This window comes from Madurella fahalii (genome assembly GCF_045866475.1).
Source record: "Madurella fahalii IFM 68171 DNA, scaffold_2, whole genome shotgun sequence".
In the NCBI taxonomy this organism is placed as follows: domain Eukaryota; kingdom Fungi; phylum Ascomycota; class Sordariomycetes; order Sordariales; genus Madurella; species Madurella fahalii.
Window position 1 is genome coordinate 3,739,054 of NW_027263972.1, and position 21,903 is coordinate 3,760,956.

The window sequence follows — 21,903 nt, forward strand, 5'->3', positions numbered from 1 at the left end:
GTCGCGATCGATGTGCAGTGATTTTCACCGTCGTGCCATCCCCACTCTTTTGTCACCATCCCCTCAGTTCCCACAAGCACACAAGCCATCTGCCGGCCAACCTGCCCTGCTTGATGTGCGCGAATCGCGTCCTTCTTTAGATCTCTCGTTGCTCTTCTTCTATTTCTTCTCGAGTCTCGCTCCTCGTGGGTCAATGCCTTTATGGGGGCCGTCTTTGTGCGCTCCCCGATCTTGACCACCCACTCTCCTTTCTCTTCTTCCTCTTTGCCGTAGTCTAAACATAGCTCTCCAAGTCGCCAGTACCGAAGCCGAGTTATGTGAGAAACTACACTTGTTTTCAGTCTCAGCGGGCAAATCGCGTCACCTCCGGTTTCTTCGCAGCAGCACACACACACACACACACACACATCCCTTGAATCCTCGCGCACAGCACGGCGCGAATGCCCTGTGACTACGCCCAATGTCGTTAAGGTCGCCTCTGTCGCCCACTCGCAGGGGTTTTATGCCCATCTCGAGCGAATCCAACAACGCCGAGATGCAGGACATACCTCTCCGTACCATTCGCAGCAACGCCTCGACAGGTTCCAGGAGACCCAACATGGAGGGCATGGACGAGAAGCACGCCCTCTTCGGCAAGTCGATTGGCGGCCCCGCCGGCAGGAGGCGTATCCAGAAGGAGCTGCACCGTTCGGGCTCGACCGGCATGTCCGAGGAGGCGTCGCTCAATGCCATGGGCCGCTTCTACAGCAAGATCATCGGCTTCTCTGTCGTCACTCGCTATCTCGTCTACGTTGTTCCCGTCGCCGTCCTGCTCGCCGTCCCCATCATCATACTGCCTCTTACCGGCAACATCCATCGCATCAAGCTGGCCGAAGGCCCCACCCACAGCCTGTTCCAGCTCTTTCTCTGGATCGAGATATCATGGTTGACGCTCTGGGCGGGAAAGCTGGTGGCTTATTGCCTGCCCTTCATTTTCATGTTCTTCTGTGGCGTCGTCAGCTCCGGCACAAGAAAGTACGCCACAGTCCTGCGCTCTCTCCAGGTCCCCTTGTCACTGTTCTTCTGGGGGCTCGGCTCCTGGCTCTCATTCAAGTTCATGTTCGAAAACCCCGGGGTATCATGGGCCGACGTAGTTGTGCGCATCTTGCTATCCCTCTTCTTGTCCTCGGCCGTTCTGCTGGGAGAGAAGTTTCTGGTGCAGCTCATCAGCATCAGCTACCACCAGCGGTCGTTTGCGAACCGCATCCAAGAATCCAAGCGCGAGATCCGCCTCCTGGGCCTCATGTACGAGGCCTCGCGGACACTCTTCCCCATGTATTGCCCCGAGTTTGCCGACGAGGACTACATCATCGCCGATAGTATCGACGTGATGCTCAGCGGCGGCAAAGTTGGGGACAAGTCGGGAGTGACGGCAGCCCCCATGAGGCTCGTGGGTGAAGCAGGCCGTCTCGGCGACAAGATCACGTCCGTCTTTGGAAACATCGCCTCCGAGATCACTGGGAAGCAGGTCTTCAACCCCAACTCGGCCCACTCGGTCGTCGTGGAAGCCCTCGAGAAGGTGCGCAGTTCTGAGGCCATGGCTCGCCGAAGTACGTACCTCCCCGCAATCCCCTTCGAAACGGAAGCGTGCAACTAACATGGTGTGGGACAGTCTGGAGCTCGTTCGTTGTTGAGGGTTCCGAATCGCTCTCGCTGGATGATATCATCGAAGTCATGGGTCCGGCCCACCGTGAAGAGGCCGAAGAATGCTTCAATGCCATCGACGCCGACCAGAACGGCGACATCAGCCTCGAGGAGATGATCCGCAAGGTCGTTGACATCGGAAAGGAGAGAAAGGCAATTGCACATAGCATGAAGGATATCAGCCAAGCATTAGCCGTGTTCGACAAAGTTCTCCTCTTCGTCGTCCTGATCGTCGTCATCATCATCTTCTGTACGTTTGGACTTTGCATCCGGAGGAATTGCTAGGTACTGACCAGATTCTAGTGGCCGTCTTCCAAAGCAGCTTCATCGCGACTCTTACGACGGCCGGGACGACGCTGCTCTCGCTGTCGTTCGTCTTTGCCGTCACGACCCAGGAGTTCTTGGGCTCCTGCATCTTCCTCTTTGTCAAACATCCGTATGATGTGGGCGACCGTGTCGATATTCAGGGGCCCGAGAAGCAGCAGTTGGTTGTCGAGAAGATCTCCCTACTCTACACCGTGTTTACGCGCATCGACAAGATGCAGGTCGTGCAGGTAAGAGACGAGTTGTCGCATCGGCTCCCCCAGCAGCGGCTTACCGAGCATAGGTTCCCAACATCCAACTGAACAACCTCTGGATCGAGAACACGACAAGAAGCAAGGCCATGAAGGAGGTGATTGACGTCAACGTCTCTTTTGACACGTCTTTCGAGGACATTGAGCTGCTCCGCCAGGAAATGGAGAACTTTGTGCGCTCGCCCGAGAACAGTCGCGACTTCCAGCCCGACATTGTGATTAGCGTTGGAGGCGTTGGCGACTTGGACAAACTGACGCTCAAGATCGTCATCAAACACAAGTCCAACTGGCACAACGAGGCAGTCCGCGCCACGCGCCGCTCCAAGTTCATGTGCGCCCTCACCATCGCTCTCAAGAAGGTGCCCATCTACGCTCCCGGCGGTGGCGGTGACGTCCTCGGCGGACCCAGCAACCCGGCATACAGCGTGGCGGTCACGGACGAGTTCGCGTCCACGGCGCGTGCCAAATCCGAGTCGGAAAAGGAAGCAAAGAAACTGGCGAATCAGAGCGATAAGCAGGCTGCTGGGAATACGACCGACGCGGCGGCAGAGCAGCGGGCCGCCGATCATCTCAATACGACGAACCCCGTGATCGAGGCGCTCGAGGACTGGGGCTACGAAAATACCCTGGGAGGCAGCCGGGATGTCCCCACCAGCCGCGATCAAGCCTCCCCCCGAACCCGCGCCGACATCCTCAGTCCGCGCGAGTCCCAGCGCGGCCGCCGCAAAGCCGGCGAGACGCTACCCCTCATGACCCTCGGTGAGGACCACGGCATGCCGGCCGTCCAGCTGACTCGGACGTCCGAGTCCAGCACCAGGGGCCCGCGGTCATTTGACGTGGAGCGGCAGGCTGGCATAGGCTCCCCCCCTCGTCCTCCCGGGTCGCCGTATAACGCCTGGGCGGCTTATGACGCGCAGGCTACCGGGCCCAGCGATGCGGCCCGACCACACCCGCCTGGACATGCCCCCGGCCCGGCCAACCTGACTGTTCAGCAGCAGCCGGGCGCACCACCGCAGAGTCCGCCACAGGGGCGCACCGTGGTAGGCGCAAGGCCGCGGGGAGCTAGCGTGAGTGGAGGACAGCTGCGTCAAGGCGGCCCTCTGCCCCCTCCTCCGCCTCCCGGCAGCGGCCCTGCAGGGCCGTCTGGTAGGTTCTAGGTGTCTCTGAGGGCTCCCTCCCCCCCACCAGCCCCACGTAGCCACCTCAAATTGAGATGGGTGTTTGTTTGATGAGTTATGTCATCATCAATGCGGTGGGGAAGGAAATCGTTGGAAGGAAATTCTAATGGCACGATGGGTGGGTTCGTTGTTTGGGTCGGGTTTGTGTGAACGGTGGACTTGGCGTTCGGGTTCGTTGAGCCTTTGATCGGGTTCGTTCTTGGCGGTTGGTTGGGCGCATTTGCACTTATCCGGGCAGGAGCTGAATGTGTGTTCTACAACACATCGGTTGCACAAACCAAGGGGGCAAAAAGCATCGGGTGGTCTATGACACAAGTGTTGCGGTATAGAGTGTATGTTGCGTCGGGATAGAGGAGCATTGCATTAGACATACATAACACACATTGCAGGGCCAAACAGCCACGACCTTGGTGCCATGTTACTTGTATAGAATCCCACATCCCGACCGACTAAAGAATCTGGAATCTCGAATCTCGCTCTCAACTATTTGCCACTCCTACCGGCTACTCTACCAGCAGCTCGCGGCCGCGCCCAGTTTTAGCAAACATGCTCCACCTCGCCCATCCCGCCCTCCCTCTCCCCGAGCTCGGTCCGCAGCACCCGGCCAAACACCTCGAGCAGCACCTCGAAGCACGCCTTGCTGACGGCCGGGTCGTAGCGGCCCTTGCTGAGCTCGTCGCGGATGAAGGCGTGCTGCGCCCACGCGAACTCGTGGAAGCTGAAGGCCACGCCGGCCTCGCGCATCTTGAGCCGGATCAGGTCGCGCCCGGCGTCGGGCACGTGCGTGTCCTTGACGCCGAAGATCAGCGCCACCTCGCCCCGGATCCGCCCCAGCTGGTCCAGCGTGTGCCGGCTCCCCGCCGCCGATGGCCCCGGTGAGGTGTCGGCCCCCGCGTGCGGCCCCAGCGTGCGGCTGTGGATGTCCGTCGCGAAGTAAGCTACCGTCGCGGCGACGCGGGCGTCGAGCTTTGGTGTTGGGTGGGGGCCGGGTTAGTGCTAAGTAGTTTGGATGGGCGGTTGATGGCAAAGAAGGGAGGGAAAAGGGGAAGGGAACTGGAAATGTTTACCGATGCCCGGACGGCTAGGTGCCCGCCTAGGCACATGCCTGTTGCGCCGATGCGGCCGGTGCAGGTGGGCAGGCTGAGGAGGTAGTCGACTGTTTTGGTGGAGTCTTCGTCGTAGGATTCGAGGGTCTGGGAAAATTGGGTAAGTTCGGTTCTTGGGTTAGTATCGAAAGGGGTTCTCCGGAGGGGGGTGTCCCCAGCCAGCTTGATAGCTTGACTGACCTTGGTGACCTTCCACTCGTTCCCCTGGTCTGTCCCCGGGACATCGTAGGCTAGCGGCTCCGGGCCGGTAAAGTCATGGTAGCTGCTGGGAGCGGCAACAATGTATCCCTGGCCGGCAATCTGTCTTGCAAACCGAGCCACAGGGCCAGTGACTACCGCGCAGCGACACAATGTATTAGGGGCTTCTGATTTTCAGCGTAAGAAGCTGTCATCTTACCCTGGTAGATCTCGCTGAAGACCACTACACCGGGGAAGCGCCTGGACAGGAAGCTGTGTCAGGCCGAGCGCACGATAGACCCCTCTCTGACGGAGCACTCACGCATTCGGGTACCCAGGGATAGTCGGGTGAAACAAGAAGATTCCTGCCAGGTATTGTGTGTGTTAAACGACAAATGTATATATTGGAACACACAGGAGGCAGTGACTCGGGTCGAGCTTAACTCATGGAACTCTCTTTGCCATTGGCAGAGGTCTGCACATCGGCATAGCTCTCCTTGATTAACATGGTGAATGCACAACAGAACGACCGAAGTCAACCGCGGAATGGGTGTCTGGCGATCTTAGGTTCTGTTTCCGGCAATGTTTCCTTACCTTTCTCTGCCCCGCCTGGCTCCCACTGGTCGAGTGCGGGGCATCTGGCACAGATAAATCAACTATACCTGGCGATAATAGAACCATAACAAACGAGATTTACACTAGCTCTGCCCTGAAGTACTACTCTTGGCAAGATATCACACCGCTCTGTTAAAATTGGGGGTCGCATATCTCACTTTTCCTTTGTTGTCTTCTTCCTCTTTCAATTCATTTTCGAATTTCGATTTCTTTTATTATTTCTTATTTTGCTTTTGCTTTTTAAGTTGCTCTCCTTTTTCCTTTCCTTTAACAACACTAAGCGAAGGGTAATTGGATGGTCATACAAGCTTAGTAGCACGGTCGGTTTATCCGACTCGGCGGGGCAGCTCTGCTTATCTTATCGCCCCATGACTTCACGAGTCTTTGGTGGGGTGTCATGCTCGTCATCGCTTCAAGAGCTCGACAACCGGCATTTCGGCCCAGACGGACTGTCTAAAAGCGTTGGGGTGATCCAATGGGCAGCAAGCTAGTACATTACCTGTTAGCATATCCAGGTAGATGCTCCGTTGCCCAAGATTTTCTCCATGAAGCGGCTTCAGGCACCCAAACCTCACAACGCTGGTGGGGTGAGGATGGTGTGGGTCCCATGGGGTACTTTGGGGTACTTCCGGGGAGATTTTCATACGATGGGCCTCATCAGCCCAAGCTCCTCCAGCGCTTTCAGTGCGGCTGCCGCGCCCCAGCCGCGCCTCACAATGCGCAGCTCAACGGGGCGACAGCAAGGCGTCTGCTTTCGAACTGACGGGTGTTGCTTGAAAAGAGAGTTGTGTGTGTCTCGTAATTGTAAATGAGCCATGGAGAAGCTGCCTACGATCAAAAGGCCCTGGCCCGCTGCTACGATGTTCACCTACTGTTGCGACGACGATGATGGAGCCGATGACCTGCTGCCTGCGAGGCTCGACGATGCATGTGCTGCCTGAAAAATCCAACCCCTCTCAGAGGGACTTCTGTGGAAAACTTCCTGCTTGTGCGGGAACCGTCTCGCAAGATCTTCAGCTAAGGAGTTATGGTATCCGAACGTTGCGGACTTGGAACGGTGGCAAGAAAAATCTTCGAAACAAAGTGACGGCGATCCACAGAGCCGGTCAATCAGCCATGGGAAAGAATATTCCAGCTTTGTCTGGAGGGCTGACGAAGCTGCGCGAGGTCGCTAGGCCAATCGAGAAGTAGTTCGCGGTACCTGTGTGTAGTGGGGTAGAGGAAACTTACAGAAGGTCGTGGAAAAACTGCCCAGTTCGACCTGCGGCTTAAATTGAGGGAGCTCTTCTGCCCCTCCTTCCACTTCCCACTAATTCCTCCATCAACCAACAAACAATTTCTTTCTACACGCAATCTCCTTTTCCCACCAGACTCTCGGGAATCTCCAACGCGATCTGCAAGTTATTTGCACAATCTCTTTCACCTTCAAAGACCCGTTGTAGAAAGCACTCATAGATCAAAGATGGCGCCGGCCGTCGGTATCGACCTTGGCACCACTTACTCCTGCGTCGGAGTCTTCCGCGAGGATCGGTAAGTTCAATATTTCTTTTTCTTTACGCTCTAAGCTGGTTGGCCACAGCCTGTGTGCTGGCTGGGACTGGGCGCGATTGTCAAGCTGTTACCCGACCCAGCTCGGCAGTCGAGTCCGCAACGTCTCAGCTTCCGCCGCACCGGCTGCACCTCGCCAGTATGATAATATCCTCAGCCTCAGCAGTCTGCTAACGATTGTCCAGGTGCGAAATCATTGCCAATGACCAGGGTAACCGGACGACGCCCTCGTTCGTTGCCTTCACCGACACAGAGCGTCTCATCGGAGATGCCGCCAAGAACCAGGTCGCCATGAACCCCACGAATACCGTCTTTGATGCCAAGCGTCTCATCGGCCGCAAGTTCGCCGACCCTGAGGTTCAGGCCGACATGAAGCACTTCCCTTTCAAGATCGTCGACCGTGGTGGCAAGCCCGTCATAGAGGTTGAGTTCAAGGGCGAGAAGAAGGTCTTCACCCCTGAGGAGATCTCGTCCATGGTCCTGACCAAGATGCGTGAGACGGCCGAGTCTTACCTCGGCGGCAACGTCAACAACGCTGTCATTACTGTCCCTGCCTACTTCAACGACTCTCAGCGCCAGGCTACCAAGGATGCCGGTCTCATTGCGGGCCTGAACGTCCTCCGTATCATCAACGAGCCTACCGCGGCTGCCATTGCCTACGGTCTCGACAAGAAGATTGAGGGTGAGCGCAACGTTCTCATCTTCGATCTTGGCGGCGGCACTTTCGATGTGTCCCTCCTGACCATCGAGGAGGGTATCTTCGAGGTCAAGTCGACTGCTGGTGACACCCACTTGGGTGGTGAGGACTTCGATAACCGCCTCGTCAACCACTTTGTCAACGAGTTCAAGCGCAAGCATAGGAAGGTGAGTAGGCTTGAAAAAAGCAGCAGCGTCCCCGAAGTGATGTTATCAGGACATGTGCTAACCATTACTAGGATCTCTCCACCAACGCTCGTGCTCTGCGCCGCCTCCGCACTGCCTGCGAGCGTGCCAAGCGCACCCTCTCGTCGTCGGCTCAGACCTCGATTGAGATCGACTCGCTCTTCGAGGGCATCGACTTCTACACCTCCATCACTCGTGCCCGTTTCGAGGAGCTCTGCCAGGACCTCTTCCGCTCGACCCTCCAGCCCGTGGACCGCGTCCTGACGGATGCCAAGATCGACAAGTCCCAGGTTCACGAGATCGTCCTTGTCGGTGGTTCGACTCGTATCCCTCGCATCCAGAAGCTCATTACCGACTACTTCAACGGCAAGGAGCCCAACAAGTCGATCAACCCCGATGAGGCTGTTGCCTACGGCGCTGCCGTCCAGGCTGCCATCCTGTCTGGCGACACGTCGTCCAAGTCGACCAACGAGATCCTCCTCCTCGACGTCGCGCCTCTGTCGCTCGGTATCGAGACCGCTGGTGGTATGATGACCAAGCTCATTCCCCGCAACACCACCATCCCCACCAAGAAGTCTGAGGTCTTCTCGACCTTCTCGGACAACCAGCCCGGTGTGCTCATCCAGGTCTACGAGGGTGAGCGCCAGCGCACCAAGGACAACAACCTGCTCGGCAAGTTCGAGCTTACTGGCATCCCGCCCGCTCCTCGCGGCGTTCCCCAGATCGAAGTCACTTTCGATCTCGATGCCAACGGTATCATGAACGTCTCGGCCCTTGAGAAGGGCACTGGTAAGACGAACCAGATCGTCATTACGAATGACAAGGGCCGCCTGTCCAAGGAGGAGATTGAGCGTATGCTTGCCGAGGCCGAGAAGTTCAAGGCCGAGGACGAGGCTGAGGGCGCCCGTGTTGCTGCCAAGAACGGCCTTGAGTCGTACGCCTACTCTCTGCGCAACACTCTCAGCGACTCCAAGGTCGATGAGAAGCTCGACCAGGCGGACAAGGACACTCTCCGCACCGAGATTGACAAGATCGTCACCTGGCTCGATGAGAACCAGCAGGCGACACGCGAGGAGTACGAGGAGCACCAGAAGGAGCTTGAGGCTGTCGCCAATCCCATCATGATGAAGTTCTACGGTGCTGGCGGTGCTGGAGGCATGCCCGGCGGCATGCCCGGCGGTGCTCCTGGTGGATTCCCCGGCGCGGGCGGTGCCAGCCACGACAACGACGGTCCCACCGTTGAGGAGGTTGACTAAACGGTTGATGATGGCGTTTGTTCATTTTCCATTGCACTTTAGTAGATTGGATCCGCGTCGACGGGCCCGCAGAGTGCGTGCTCTTGGGATGCGGAGTATCGGGTATGGGTTTCACACCTAGATCTGGTTTTGCTTTTTTTCCGTTCACGATCATGATACAGGGGAAAAGTTTTATGGAGGCGGCATGGACTGTACTTTATCACGATTCCCATTTTCCTTGCAATGAACAAAAGGAAATATTTCATTCGTAGTTCCTGAGTAACGTGACTTTTCCTACGATGTGTTTTGCATCGTGTTAGGTAAAAAGTGTAATGGTTGGCACATGACGAAGTCTGGATTGCGTATCTTTGGAATATGCACATGTAGGATGCGTCTCTACCGTTCCTAATTCCGTTTCAATTCATGTGTTCATTTCCCTTTTATTTGTTCCATCTTTTCCTTTTTCTCTTTTTCTCGTGCTTCAATGGTAGTGCACGTAGGCATACAGTATAGTGAGACGCACCTTACAGTGTGAAACGACTCTCCATGTCTGGTATCTATAATCGGCTTACGCAAGGCACGAGCTGTTGTTTTCCAGCAGACATCCGAAGCAACGATGATGGTATACGACGGCTAGCTAAATTCGATAATGAAGAAGGTACAGTAGAAGGAAGTCCCAGTGAAATTTAATCCACAGTATGAATGGGATAGGGAAGAAGACAAGCAAAAGAAACGTCGTCACTCATTCCCTTTTCCCCTCTCCCACCTCGGCGACCTCGCGGATCCTCCTCCTCCTCTCGGCATCCCGCCTCTGGAACTCGGCGTCGTCCACGACGGGCGGGTCGAACTTGGCCTGGAAGGCGGTGCCCGGCGGCACCCTCTCCTCCCTGCTCTCCCAGACGTCCTCGCTGCTGGGCCTGCCGCCGCCGTACTTGGCCTCCTCCTTGGCGCGGTAGTGCTCCCGGATGGCGGCCTCGCGCAGCGCCGGCTCGTACGACTTGGTGCGCATGCAGAACCAGAAGTCGTCCCACAGCTCCGAGCACGTCCGCACCGACCCGTACCGGTACACCGACGTCACCTGCGACCCGGGCGTGTGGCAGTGCCACGCGTAGTCGAAGGCGTCGCGGCACGACATGGTCGTCGGGAGCACGTGCTCCGACATGGCGAGCGAGTGCGCGGACCGGGTGCGCTTGGGCGGTTGTGGCGATTCCGGGCTTTCGGCTTTCGGCGCGGGCGCGTTGTAGGGGTGCGCCCATGAGAACCAAGAGGAGGACGAGGGTTTGGTGGCGGGAGGAGGAGGAGGTGGTGGTGATGATGATGATGTGCTGGTTTCGGAGGTCTGTTCGGAGGATGGTTTGTTTGCTTGCTGGAGAAGCCGGAGGAACTCGGCGACCTCACGGTCGGCATGCTCGGATGGAGCCTCGGCTGGTGTCGTTGAAGTTGTCCCCTGCGCAGGAGGGGTTGAGGTCGGAGGGGTGCTCTGGTTTGAGCCCTCGGTCTTGGGCGAAGAGTTCCAGAACCAGCCCATTGCGACGGTGGTCGACGCGATCTCGGCCTTGGAGGATTGTTGGCGGGTGACGCAGGTTGGGAGTCAGTTGTCTAGTGCCGTAGATGGGCTCGTCTGATCAGTCTCTCAGACGGTGAGGTGAGGGGGAAAGTGAGGGGCAGTGCCGGGCTGGTAGCCGCCGGGCTGGTAGCAGCACAGTACGTACCTGTCCACTCCGTCTATATTGTGTTGTCTGAAGAAGTCCTTGCAGATGGACTTCGGCGAATCAGGCTTTGGCCCGATGGCTATTGGTTGGGTCGATTTGACAGCCGTCGCGGGGCAGCTTGGCATGATGCTTGGCTTCGGGGAGCGGGTCTGCCGGGCCGGCCGCTTAGCGAAGACCAGCTATGACCTCACCGGCAGCAGGCAGATGTTCGTCGCATGTGCGAATTGCTGCCAAGATCACTCCGGGTTGTGCTCCCAAGTTCGTCGCATCGGACCCGCGGGCTCTCCAGTTGTTTGGGAAGACTTGGTTCGGTCGATCGTTCGGCATCTCGCCAAAGCCACGCGACACGACCGAGACGGCCGAGCAAGGGAATCACCGCTCCCCTTTCCTGCGGGCTGTGCACGGAATGCGCAAACCATTGACAGCTGATATGCGATGATTCCAAGACAGATCCTGCACCGGCCTCTGGTCCGGCTCAGCTCTGGGCCACCCTCTCTAGCGGCAGCACGCATTTCCCTTTCCGGGCGGTGCTTGCCTGCAGCATCAGCCCACGGCAGACATGTTGCCCAGCGGTGGGAGAGCAGCGCCGGCAGCAACAGGACTGGCCACATCGATACCGCACCCAACGAGTCTATCCTGTTCTTTGCCAGTAAGTCTCTCGACAGGTTCACATCATTCGTCGCACTGACACTCTTCACAGACGTCTTCCCGCTGAGACTCAGTTCTATTTTGCCGTGGCGGTCATGGGAGACCAGCCAAGACCTTCCTGAGCTGCTTCGGAAAGCCGAAAATGCCTCTTTGAGCATGTTCCACCCTATCAGCCTTGTCAAACGGGCAATTCCCAAAACCGTCCCTATCGAGATCACCGAGATAATCCCCCACCTTAAAGAAGGAGGCGCCTATGTCAAGTTTACCTGCCCGGCCGCCATGTCGGCTGCCGAAGTCGAAGGTACTCGAACGATTGTGCGCTTTTCTCTATGTGAAGTATGCTCATTCGTCGTCTAGGAGAGCTGGCCAAAGCACTCGAGAAGAAGCCCATCAAGCCGTGGTTCAGCCCCTTCCGTAGCATCAAGACGGGGCTCGTTCTAGGGCGCCCTTGGCTGGAGGACCTTTACCGTCTCCCTAAGAGCCGGCTCAGGGTCGAGTTTGTTCCCGCCAAAAACTCGGAGCCTCCCACAGAGCTGTCCCAAGAGTCGCTGTACAGCCTATTCCGCCGCTATGGAAAGATTGCTGACATTGCATCCCAACCCCCCGATTCCAAGATTCTGCCAAAGTTTGCCTACGTCGACTTTGTCAAGTCCAGGGACGCCATCATGGCTAGAAACTGCTTGCATGGCTTCGTGCTCCAGGAGGAGGGCAGTAAGACCCAAACGAGGCTTCGGTTGTCGTATGAACAGCGGGTGAAACCGCACCACATTTGGAACTGGATCTCGAACCATCCAAGGATCGTCATCCCCATTCTCGCTGCCCTCGTAGCAGCCTTTACCGTGGTAGTGTTTGATCCCATCCGCGAGTTTTTCGTCCAGGTATGTTCTCTAAAAAAAAAAAAAAAAAAAAACAACCATTTCATACCAAATATCGATTTACCTGCTGATCCGCAACTAGACTCATGTCCAGCGGTCATTCGAGTTTACAAATAGCAAGTTGTACAAGTGGTTAAAGCGGCAGACCTCAGATATTCTCGCGTTCCGGAAGCGGACGGACGAGGACGCAGGTCTCAACGCTCTGTTTACCCACCGGAAAGATCTGATCGACTCGATACAAAGTAACCTGCTCGAATCAGTTGATACGTTCGTTGTCGTTCATGGGCCGCGTGGTTCCGGGGGCAGAGAACTCATCGTGGATCAAGTGCTCCAGGGGCGTGACGGCGTCCTGGTAGTGGACTGCAAACCGGTCATGGAAGCAAGGGGAGAGGCAGGCACCATCAGAAAGCTTGCTTTTCAGGTTGGATACCGCCCCGTGTTTTCATGGGCCAACAACCTCAGCAGCATGGTCGATCTCGCCATCCAAAGCACCACTGGGGTCAAGGCTGGGTTCTCTGAGAATCTCGAATCCCAAGTCGTCAAGATCCTCCAAACCACGGCGTCCGCCCTCAAGAAGGTCTCTCTCGCAGGTCGTACAAAGGAAGATAGAGATGCAAATCTCTCAGAAGATGCGTATCTGGAAGCTCATCCGGAACGTCGAGCCGTTGTTGTCATTGACAACTTTTTACACAAGAGTGAAGAAAAGGGCATCATCTACGACAAGATCTCTGACTGGGCCGCCGCACTCGTGCAGGCTAACATTGCCCATGTTATCTTCTTGACTACCGACGCGTCATATGCTAAGTCGCTCTCCAAATCTCTCCCGGATCGTGTTTTTCACCAGGTTACGCTAGGGGATCTATCACCCGAAGTGGCGAAACACTTTGTGGTCTCACAGCTCGAACCAGACAAAACTGAAGACGAAAAAAGGAACGGTGAATCTCGTGCCATGACGGAGAAGCAGCGCCGCGAAGACCTGCAGGAGCTCGATGAGTGCATCGAGTCTCTCGGAGGCCGCCTGACCGACCTTCAGGTCCTCGCTCGGAGACTCAAAGTCGGTCAGAACCCCAAGCGAGCCATCTCGGACATCATCGATCAGAGTGCCTCCGAAATCCTGCGCGGTTTTCTGCTTACCAATAAGAGCGCTGTCGACAGGAAATGGTCAACCGAACAAGCGTGGTATCTCATCAAGGAAATTGCCGACAAGGAAAATCTCCGCTACAACCAAGTCCTCTTGTCGAACACCTTCTCGTCCTCCATGACCCCTAATGCCAACAACCCGGAGGCTGCCCTGGAGAGTCTCGCGAACGCCGAGCTCATCACAGTGAAGTCGCACCACGGCCGCCCGGCCACTATCCGCGCAGGGAAACCCGTCTATCTCGCCGCCTTCAAGAGACTGCTCGAGGACCCCGTGGTCAAGGCCCGCATGGACCTGGCTCTCCTGACTGAGCTGGCCAAGGTCGAGGCCAAGACGATTGACAAGGCCGAGGCGGAACTGAGCGTGCTTGGGGCTCTGCCCTCACAGCCGTACCAGGCTGCTGAGAGGGTGAATTACCTCTTGGCTAAGCTGCAAAGTAGCCAGCAGAAGATAATGGCGTATGAGAAGGAGATGGCGGGGTTGAAGCAGGTGCTTTCGCAGGAGGCTTGATGAGAGGGGGCATTTGAATTGCGGTTCCATAAATTGTGTGTACGATTGATGATTCAAGTAATGGACTAGATTTAGGGTTGTATTTTAATTATACCCACTCTACACTATCGGATTTGGCACGATATCGCCCTCCTTGTCGGCGTCGTTTACATCGCGTTCTTTCGCATTCTCGGCTGTTAGGACACATCCGGGCTTGGATGGAGAATGGAGCACTGCCACACAGTGCTTCATCAGGCACGAGTCCAGTTGGATGCGGCAACTACTGATGCTTTTTGCCAGTCGGTATCGGCCCTTCAATGTTGTGCTAAGAATCATATTGCCTGATGAAGACGAACGTACGAGAATCGATCTTCCAAGATAATTAGCCCCGAGGGTCGCTGAATCAACTCCGTTGAACAGGCCCCGCGACAACTCTAATCGGTCAAAATGGCTAGACTGGCGATGGCAACAATCATTGCCGGTGTTTTGAATTGCCGTTCGGTGAGACAGCAAAGTGTGGCTCGCTCTCCTGCAGATAGCTACGCTCATGCCAAGCACTGACCTCTGACAAGGCGTGACGACCTGGGGTTTCATGTCACATTCAGTATAATGGGACAAGCCAACGAGCGCTAGATAGATTAGTAGCCGAGTCGGTGGTGATCCAGTAAATCTACCGGTGCTACACGCTTAGTTCGACCAAGATTCTAACCCTCCCAAATACATTAAGCCAGCGTACTGGGCTCGCAAAAGGGTTGTTACACCCGCCTTACTGAATTGGGTTGCTGGCATCCCCCAAGATCCCATTATCAAACCACAGGCTGCTGCTGCTGTGGCTGGTTTGCTAGCCACGCCCGATTTAAACCACTTGCTTAATCAGTGAAGTACTATTCAAAGGTCTATGACTCGCGCTCTACGATCCCGCTTCCGAACTCGTCGGTCCAAGTTCTCCAACGAATTGTTGTCGGCCGCCGCTATATTAAGGGGCCAGGCGGATGGACTGGAATTCGAGGGGAGCGATATTGGACGCAAGAGGACAGTGCCAACATAATAGCGCACAAAGATACACAAAGTACAACTGTGTGTGTCATTTGGGACTCCTTTGAATTGGATCGTACATGTGGCATTTCCTGCTGGAGCGCCATCTAATTCCAGCATCCTAACAAGCCAACTAACTGGAGACAGTTACCATCAAACTCTATCGGACACATGCAATCTCCCTGTTGTCCTTGTGTACAAACGGCCGGCGGCATAGCGCTGTAGTAAAATTTGGTAGAGATCCCAGCCGAATTTGAATTAAACCACCTCATGTCTACCTTCGAAGGTTTGAGTTCTGGAAGTGCCTTATTGGCGCCTGGGGTGACTTCCCAAGAAGCCGTTACTCAGCGGCGCGGAGTTTAGGACCGGTAGGAGCCTGATTCTAGGTCCAAAAGCGCGTCGGTGCGCCTGAGTTTTGTCTTTGTCTTTATTCCTGGCGGGTCCGACAGCAAGTCGACATTGTGCCATCTGGCCCATTCGCTGACCGCCGCGGGCATACCAGCAAATCGCCGCTCAAATAAACTGCGGGCCAAACCAGATTACCTGCCTTCATCCTGGTGAAGGGCTTTGTTTGTCAGATACGAGGCTTTCTGGAGTCCGAGGGGTGGCTACGGGTCTTAAGGGCAGTTCTGGCTTTCCGGGAGTCTGCAACGGACGTGGAGTGGCCATCATCCCATTCTTGTCAATCAACATGGAGGGGAAGCGGATGTTGACCTGCGTGTTGTCAGAACCGTTGCAGTTTCTTGAAAATGGGGGGCGACACTCACCTCGCGGACGATATGTGCGTACTTCAAGCCCACATGGTCGGCGATAAATTTGAGCCGGCCCTTTGCCCATTCGCGCTGGTCTTCGCTGGAGACGTCGTGGTTCTTGATGCACGTTAGCGACCATATCAGAAACAGTGACGGTAGGGCTTTGTAGGGACCCTCTTGGCCACACGCAAAGCCCGACCGCCCCGGCTCGTTGCCCAGCAGGTCTTTGCGGCTCAGATGCCAGCCCAAATGGTACGGCACCGAAGCAATGATCTCGGAGATGACACTCTCGCAAATCCGATTCAACGTCTCGTACTCGGCCGCGGTGCGGTAGTCGACGGTGCCGCAAATATAAGCCGTGATCCGGATGCTGAGTGAGGCAAGGAGCAGACGAGAGATGCGCCCGAGGTTCCAGGCACTGGCCGTCATGAAATCAGGGTAGACGTCGACGGGGCCGGGAAAGACTTCGACATCGCGGTACCTCTCGCCTCTTGTAAGCCCAAGGTCGTCTTCCCACAACCAGCACAGCGTCCTAGGACGGAGCTCGTCCGGAACGCACATCAGCCAGTTAGCGAGGTCGCGATCTGTTTGCTGCACTCGCTTCGCCAATTCGTGCATCCGAGCGATGGTCTGAGGCGACCGGGGGGCGGTGACCATGATTATGGTCATCCCATCCCGAAGTTCGGTATATTTCAAGGCGAAACGCTGGCACGTCGCAAACAGAGAGTCGGTATCGCCAGCCGACATCCACCAGTCCGCGCCGAGAGGCAACGGTAGCACAGACGATAAGGTACGAGAGACCTTTTCGCCAGGTTAGAAAACTGCCTGTGAACGCCTCTCGGGGAGGTAACCGAGGAGAGATGGAGTGGGGAATTTACCAGGTGGTGTCGCACCGCCGTGAACAAGAGATACCCCGTCTTGGTTCGACAAAGCTGCTCGCGACCCCGCGTCTTGACAAGGTCGATGGCACCGTCGATGTGAGAACGCCAGGCCAGCATTCTGCTCTCGCCAATGGCTGTTATGCTCTGCAGAGTCGAAAGATCACGTGTTAGCAAAGCTGGCTATATATGCCCACGGTTGGTGGAACCCCCCCCCCCCCCCCCCCCCGGAGGTCTGGACGAACCTCGTACAAGCACAGCATGAGCACGGCGGCCAGGGTAGCATCAGTGCTAGCCATGGCGGGATGTCCAAGGGCCTTGTGCGTCTGAGCGAGGGCTAACGTGTGCTCCTTCAACGAGAGCCGGGCGAGATCAAAACCGTCGGCCTTGGCCCGATTGCCGAGCAGAGCAAAAGCGCAAGCATTGTAGGCGTAGCGCAGAGCGCTGCCGGCGGGCTCCGATTCAATCAGCGGGACGAGATACTCCATGAAGCCATGCGGGTTGGCGCCGACGTGAAGGGGCACCAAGATGAAGTTGGAGGCAAAGTAGCACGACGCTCTCTGGGCGATGGGAACCGTCAAGACGGGGGGTGGGCTGGGGCTCGATCTCTGCTGCTGGGCGGCTGGCTGTCCTTGCACCAGGTAGAACGAGTGAGCGCCTGCGCCGCGCTGCTTCTGCTGTTTGGCGGCGGCGGCGGCGGCCTTGTTGCGCATCCGGCGCACCGTGGACCCCGTCTGGTCACGGTGGACAATCTCGAACTCGGGCCTGTAGCCGCCGCATTCTCTCTTGGACTTTTCGCATCGCTTGCACGTCGGCTTGCCCTCGTCGCACTAAAGCATCACGGTAGCCGCAGTCGGTATTTAGTAGCAACTAACCGAATTGATCCGCCGCCGGGATGGAACCCACCTTGATCCGCCGTGCGCGGCATGTCCGACAGCCCCGAGAGGGCTTCCCACCATAGACCATCTCGACGCCCCAGCACCGACATCAATCTCCCGGGAGCTCGCTCGGGCTTTGTGCGTGCTAGCAGACACAGAACTAGGTTGGGTTTTGCCTTGATTTGTATCTGCTCTCCTCCACCGAGCGGCAATTTCTTTGCGCGGTCACCTATCCCCGTTACGGGGGTTCAGAAATGGGAAACTGAGCTGTCACCGGGATTGTCGCGCGTGAGGCGTTACCCTTCCTAATGTATCCGCCCCACCAGCCTGCCCTATGGGGTTTGGGGGGGGTGGACGCACCCGGCGTCCCTTGGGCTCGAGTGGAGGCCAGGCGCAACAACTAATCAATCGGGTTTGCCGGGTCGTTTTTCGCTTGCCCCGCTAGCGTTCATTGCGGGGATTCTCAGAAGAAAGGCCCCTCTAAATGCCCCCTCTTGTTCCGTGAACGGGGGCCAGAACTCATTAAACCCAAACCGTTCGTTCGCCAAGACGGTCCCCCCTGGGATCTGCTTCTGCAACGTTTCGAACGCGCCGACATGGCGGGAAATGACGGCAGCAGGGGGGTAGAAGCATGGCAGCCAGAGCCGACATGACCGGCCTACGAAGTATATACACTACCTAGTTGCACTAGATTCTACAGGATATCTGTAAGGGGGGCCAACCGGCGATATATGGACGATTCCACCGCAACGCCACCCCTATCTAGCGACCTTAGCTTCCACCGGAGCGATCATCCTCTCTTTGGTGTTCAGGTTAATGCCCATGCTCGCAAGCACTCGTGGCCGTGAAGTACTTCCTAGCCCTCGTCTTCGCCAGAGGTTTCGTCGTCTTCCCATGAGGTATAATCTGCATCGTCACCTTCGGTATCCCCCTCGTTGGACTTCAAGGACATTCCGGGCACCTAGGCCGGACCCTGTCCTCTTGGTCCCTGGATTCGAGTATCAAAGAAACGGCGGTCAAAGACCTTGAAGTCGAACAGTTCGTCGAGCTGTTCCCGCACCCGCACCAGATGCATTTGGCCCTGCTGTGTGCGCTCGGGAGTCGAGTCAACCCGAGTGCGGACGTACAGAATCCAGAAATCCGAGACGGGTTGGATCGAAGCCAGGTTGGGAACCTGCTGCGAGGGTGTCTGATCGGGGTTCAGAGACAGCACATATGTGCGTGTCAGGGCGAATTCCACATCATTAAGCCACCAATGGTACGACTCGTCCACCAGTTCTGATTTGAGTCTGTAGAGGACGGCGTCAGGACGAGCTCGAGCCGAGCGGGCCAAGGTAGATCACGCACTTGAATCTGTTCTCTGCCAAGATCTGCTCCATCCTGCCATCGCTGATTTCGAGAATCCTGCGTTGGGTGATGAAGGGAGGAATTCGACTGCTAGGCGGATCGGGCAGCTCGGTCCACCGCAGCACACGGGGCTTGTTGGCAGCGATGGTGACGGCTTCGCCAGCCTGCGCGTTGCTGACTTCATCCGTGATTTTGGTTCGCACCTGCAATGTGGATGGCTGCTTGACGAGGATCTGATGCAATTCTTGCCAGAGGGCCCGGTTCGGTACGCGCTCCTTCTGGAGCTCCTTGGCTTTCGGCAGCCCCTTGACAGCCAGATCCTGTGGCTCGAAGTGCTGGACGCGGTTGAACTGGCGTTGCTCGCGCATTTCGGTGAAGGCGCCAATGAGCGTTCGAGCGTTGGCCACGTCGGCGGCGGGCACAACGGCCGTCATAAATATATCGTGGAGCATCTTTGTTCTGGGCAGGGAGCGCCACAGGATATTTCTTCAAATCTGAATTCCTAGGATAAACCACAAGTCGGAGGCGATGGAAGGCCAAGGAAGCTGCAGAGTGGTAAGCAGGATGTTTGTGAACTCATTGTGAGCAAAGCGATACGTTGAGCTCCAAGTTCAGTGTTCGTGCACAAGCCCGAAAGTGGGCTTTTGTGGGCCCTTTGTGCATCCCACCTGCTAGTCTGTTACTAGCCGGGAACTGCAGGCTACAGGTACCCTTGCCCTGCTCTAAAGTACTAGGGTACTTTTTAAATTTACACAAGAGCCTACTAATTAGCAACCATTGCCCAAATGCTCTTTCTGCTGTTTATTGATAAGCTCCGAAGCCCAACTCAAATTTGCACCTACCTACATACAACTCTGGTTCCGACTGGACCGAATCACGAGCACATTATCGTGGTGATGGACGAGAGGTTGCCATTTCCGTTCGCCTCTCAATACAACTCATCAACCTCAATCCTTTCGCCCAGATATGGGGTCAACATGAACCAACCGCATTGTATTGATTAGTTTCTGAGTTGTTAGAACTCTCCTGGAATCATTCAGGAGTCGTCATCTTAAGGCAGTCTCAGAAAGGAAAAAAAAAAATAAAAAATAAAAAATAAAAAAAAAACAAGAAAGGACGTCTGCCTGCCTTAGCTTTCTCCGAGACCTTTTTGGTCTGGTACAGCCGTCCCACACAAATCAAGCATGCACAACTCCCCAGGCTCAGACCCAAGTCCTCAAATGGAATGGAACCTTCCCTGCCTTGTTTACGCACAGTGAGCTTGGCCCCCAATTGGGGCATAAACAAAACTCACCCGTGAATGTCTCGGATGCGCGACCGCCGAGTATTATTTCCGATGAGGAGTCGGCCGGAGGCGTCGCCCACAGACGGTTAATCAAGGCGCGCAAAGATGGCAGGCAGGGTACAATGATGGTGACTGCAGCCTCTATTCCGGTCCAGATGATTCCGTCCGTGTAATCCCAGGAAAAGTTGACCGAGTCGGCAAGCGGGATGATGTATGCCAGCCGGGTACAGGACGTGATGACGATCAGGATGCCGAGACTAAACATGGCCACGGCGTTCATCTTGAGCCGCAGCGGCAAATTCAGGCGGAGGAGCGTCGGGACCGGCAGACACATTATGATGACCTCCTGGGCGATGTTAAGACCAGCTCTGGCAATAAGAAACTGGTTGACGTTGACGCAGGGGTATGGCCGATTGTACGCCGCATTCCATCTCTCCCAGTTCGCCTCGAAGGGTATGCACTGAAAGATCTGCACCACGAGCAGTATAGCGTTGACGACGATGACGAACCCCAACACACAACATGTTGCTCGACGCATGTTTGTGTGTGGTTCAGAGAAGGTCCGGAGGTAGAAGGTCAGAAGCGAGACTTTTGCAAGAGCGATGGTGATGATGTAAAGACTCTCGACGAAATGGAGAAGCTAGCGGCACCGTAAGCTAATGGAACCGGTATCGACGGCGTCGGGGACGGCCAACCTTCAAGCCGAGTGCCAGATCTTCACGTCGGATGGTCCAAAGATCGAATCCAAACCCAACAGCTCCCTCTAAGAGGCTGTGAATAACGAGAATTCATGAAGCATAGCCTACCCTGCTCGCTTACCGATTTGGTTGATGATTTCCATGGCAGTATAGGCCACCTGCAGATGGTATCCCCGTGTTATTTGACTTGGTCTATCCCGGGTTTTTTGGGCATGGAATTGAAAGATTGCCAAACCAAATGAGACAAGCAAGTGGGCGAACGAGTAAAGAAGCAGAATGCGAAACTTACTGCGCAGACCATCATGACATAATCGTCCGCCTCAAACTGGCCACTAATGATCCATCTCGAATAGAATCGTACAAGAAGGAGGATGAAAGCTGGCAAGATGATTCCTAGCGGCACAAGAAGGGCAGCCTTTCTGGTCCGTCGAGGCCTGTCGCACGCTGTCGATTCTATCACCATGACTGCTTTCATACCATTATCAACGTCCATTGCCCTTTCAATCCGCGATGAGCTCGATAACACACCTAATATTTCCTTTGGCGAGCATCTACTGCCAACGCAACGCATGAGCTCTGGGTACTGGTCGGACTCTGGGCAGATGCAGGTCACGTTGACCGAAGGATTGCAGGCTGACAGAGGCACGACTGCCGACAGGCAGCTCATCTGTTAGAGTGCCTCTGTGAGCAAATAATGTTCATTTTGTTCTCAACACTGGCAGGGGTACTCACACTGCAAGTGGGAAGACCCGTTTGTGGACTTGCCCCACGAATTGCCAACACGAGGTTCCAAAGAAGGACCACGATCGGAGATAAAAGAGACATCCTCGGTGTTGAATGAACTCCAACTGATCTCCTGCTTCCGGATGGGTTGTGCAAACCCAGTTTGAAATTACCGAATTGTTGAGCAGAATCTTGGTGTGCGGGTAGCATGGTAGGAGGATGTCAGAAGGTGCGATAAGGAGTACTCGTTATCACCACAACAGTACTTGGTTCGATAATACAGCAGTTTGCCTTGAAATAAGTTCATGATTACGGTCGGTGTTGAGAGCAGAGTATTTTGGGAGGCTAGGCAGCTGAATTCGGTAGAGTGACACTAGATAGCAGCGGATTGTGGGCAGAGAGCGGCGGTTCGCATCAGCATGAGATGCCTACTTGACCGGGGGAAC

At 55.8% G+C, this 21,903-nt stretch overlaps 8 protein-coding genes across 8 annotated transcripts; 3 read left to right on the top strand and 5 right to left on the bottom strand.

The window, feature by feature from the left end:
* Positions 1 to 460: 460 nt before the first annotated feature.
* Positions 461 to 3,415, top strand: MFIFM68171_03851 (Mechanosensitive ion channel protein; the record flags this gene model as incomplete). Its single annotated transcript, XM_071059272.1, has 4 exons — positions 461 to 1,589; positions 1,652 to 1,933; positions 1,987 to 2,237; positions 2,291 to 3,415. The coding sequence occupies 4 exons, from the start codon at positions 461 to 463 to the stop codon at positions 3,413 to 3,415; spliced, it is 2,787 nt and encodes a 928-aa protein (XP_070915373.1).
* Positions 3,416 to 3,973: 558 nt separating this feature from the next.
* MFIFM68171_03852 (Dienelactone hydrolase domain-containing protein) lies at positions 3,974 to 5,227 on the bottom strand (the record flags this gene model as incomplete). Its single annotated transcript, XM_071059273.1, has 6 exons — positions 3,974 to 4,402; positions 4,504 to 4,629; positions 4,723 to 4,874; positions 4,940 to 4,980; positions 5,042 to 5,084; positions 5,164 to 5,227. The coding sequence occupies 6 exons, from the start codon at positions 5,225 to 5,227 to the stop codon at positions 3,974 to 3,976; spliced, it is 855 nt and encodes a 284-aa protein (XP_070915374.1).
* A 1,569-nt stretch (positions 5,228 to 6,796) lies between these two features.
* SSA2 (Hsp70 chaperone) lies at positions 6,797 to 9,020 on the top strand (the record flags this gene model as incomplete). Its single annotated transcript, XM_071059274.1, has 3 exons — positions 6,797 to 6,864; positions 7,068 to 7,746; positions 7,818 to 9,020. The coding sequence occupies 3 exons, from the start codon at positions 6,797 to 6,799 to the stop codon at positions 9,018 to 9,020; spliced, it is 1,950 nt and encodes a 649-aa protein (XP_070915375.1).
* A 721-nt stretch (positions 9,021 to 9,741) lies between these two features.
* On the bottom strand, positions 9,742 to 10,527 carry MFIFM68171_03854 (Early meiotic induction protein 1; the record flags this gene model as incomplete). Its single annotated transcript, XM_071059275.1, has 1 exon — positions 9,742 to 10,527. The coding sequence occupies one exon, from the start codon at positions 10,525 to 10,527 to the stop codon at positions 9,742 to 9,744; it is 786 nt and encodes a 261-aa protein (XP_070915376.1).
* A 619-nt stretch (positions 10,528 to 11,146) lies between these two features.
* Positions 11,147 to 13,882, top strand: YME2 (mitochondrial escape protein 2; the record flags this gene model as incomplete). Its single annotated transcript, XM_071059276.1, has 4 exons — positions 11,147 to 11,360; positions 11,412 to 11,660; positions 11,717 to 12,237; positions 12,317 to 13,882. The coding sequence occupies 4 exons, from the start codon at positions 11,147 to 11,149 to the stop codon at positions 13,880 to 13,882; spliced, it is 2,550 nt and encodes an 849-aa protein (XP_070915377.1).
* Positions 13,883 to 15,445: 1,563 nt separating this feature from the next.
* MFIFM68171_03856 (White-opaque regulator 1) lies at positions 15,446 to 17,492 on the bottom strand (the record flags this gene model as incomplete). The annotated part of the gene is made up of 5 exons (XM_071059277.1): positions 15,446 to 15,610; positions 15,664 to 16,449; positions 16,527 to 16,673; positions 16,772 to 17,356; positions 17,433 to 17,492. 5 exons carry the CDS (start codon positions 17,490 to 17,492, stop codon positions 15,446 to 15,448), a joined length of 1,743 nt encoding a protein of 580 aa, XP_070915378.1.
* An 873-nt stretch (positions 17,493 to 18,365) lies between these two features.
* Positions 18,366 to 19,203, bottom strand: MFIFM68171_03857 (Mediator of RNA polymerase II transcription subunit 18; the record flags this gene model as incomplete). The annotated part of the gene is made up of 2 exons (XM_071059278.1): positions 18,366 to 18,693; positions 18,752 to 19,203. The coding sequence occupies 2 exons, from the start codon at positions 19,201 to 19,203 to the stop codon at positions 18,366 to 18,368; spliced, it is 780 nt and encodes a 259-aa protein (XP_070915379.1).
* A 750-nt stretch (positions 19,204 to 19,953) lies between these two features.
* MFIFM68171_03858 (uncharacterized protein) lies at positions 19,954 to 21,401 on the bottom strand (the record flags this gene model as incomplete). The annotated part of the gene is made up of 6 exons (XM_071059279.1): positions 19,954 to 19,988; positions 20,046 to 20,676; positions 20,732 to 20,799; positions 20,856 to 20,892; positions 21,024 to 21,202; positions 21,263 to 21,401. The coding sequence occupies 6 exons, from the start codon at positions 21,399 to 21,401 to the stop codon at positions 19,954 to 19,956; spliced, it is 1,089 nt and encodes a 362-aa protein (XP_070915380.1).
* Between the last annotated feature and the right edge of the window lie 502 nt (positions 21,402 to 21,903).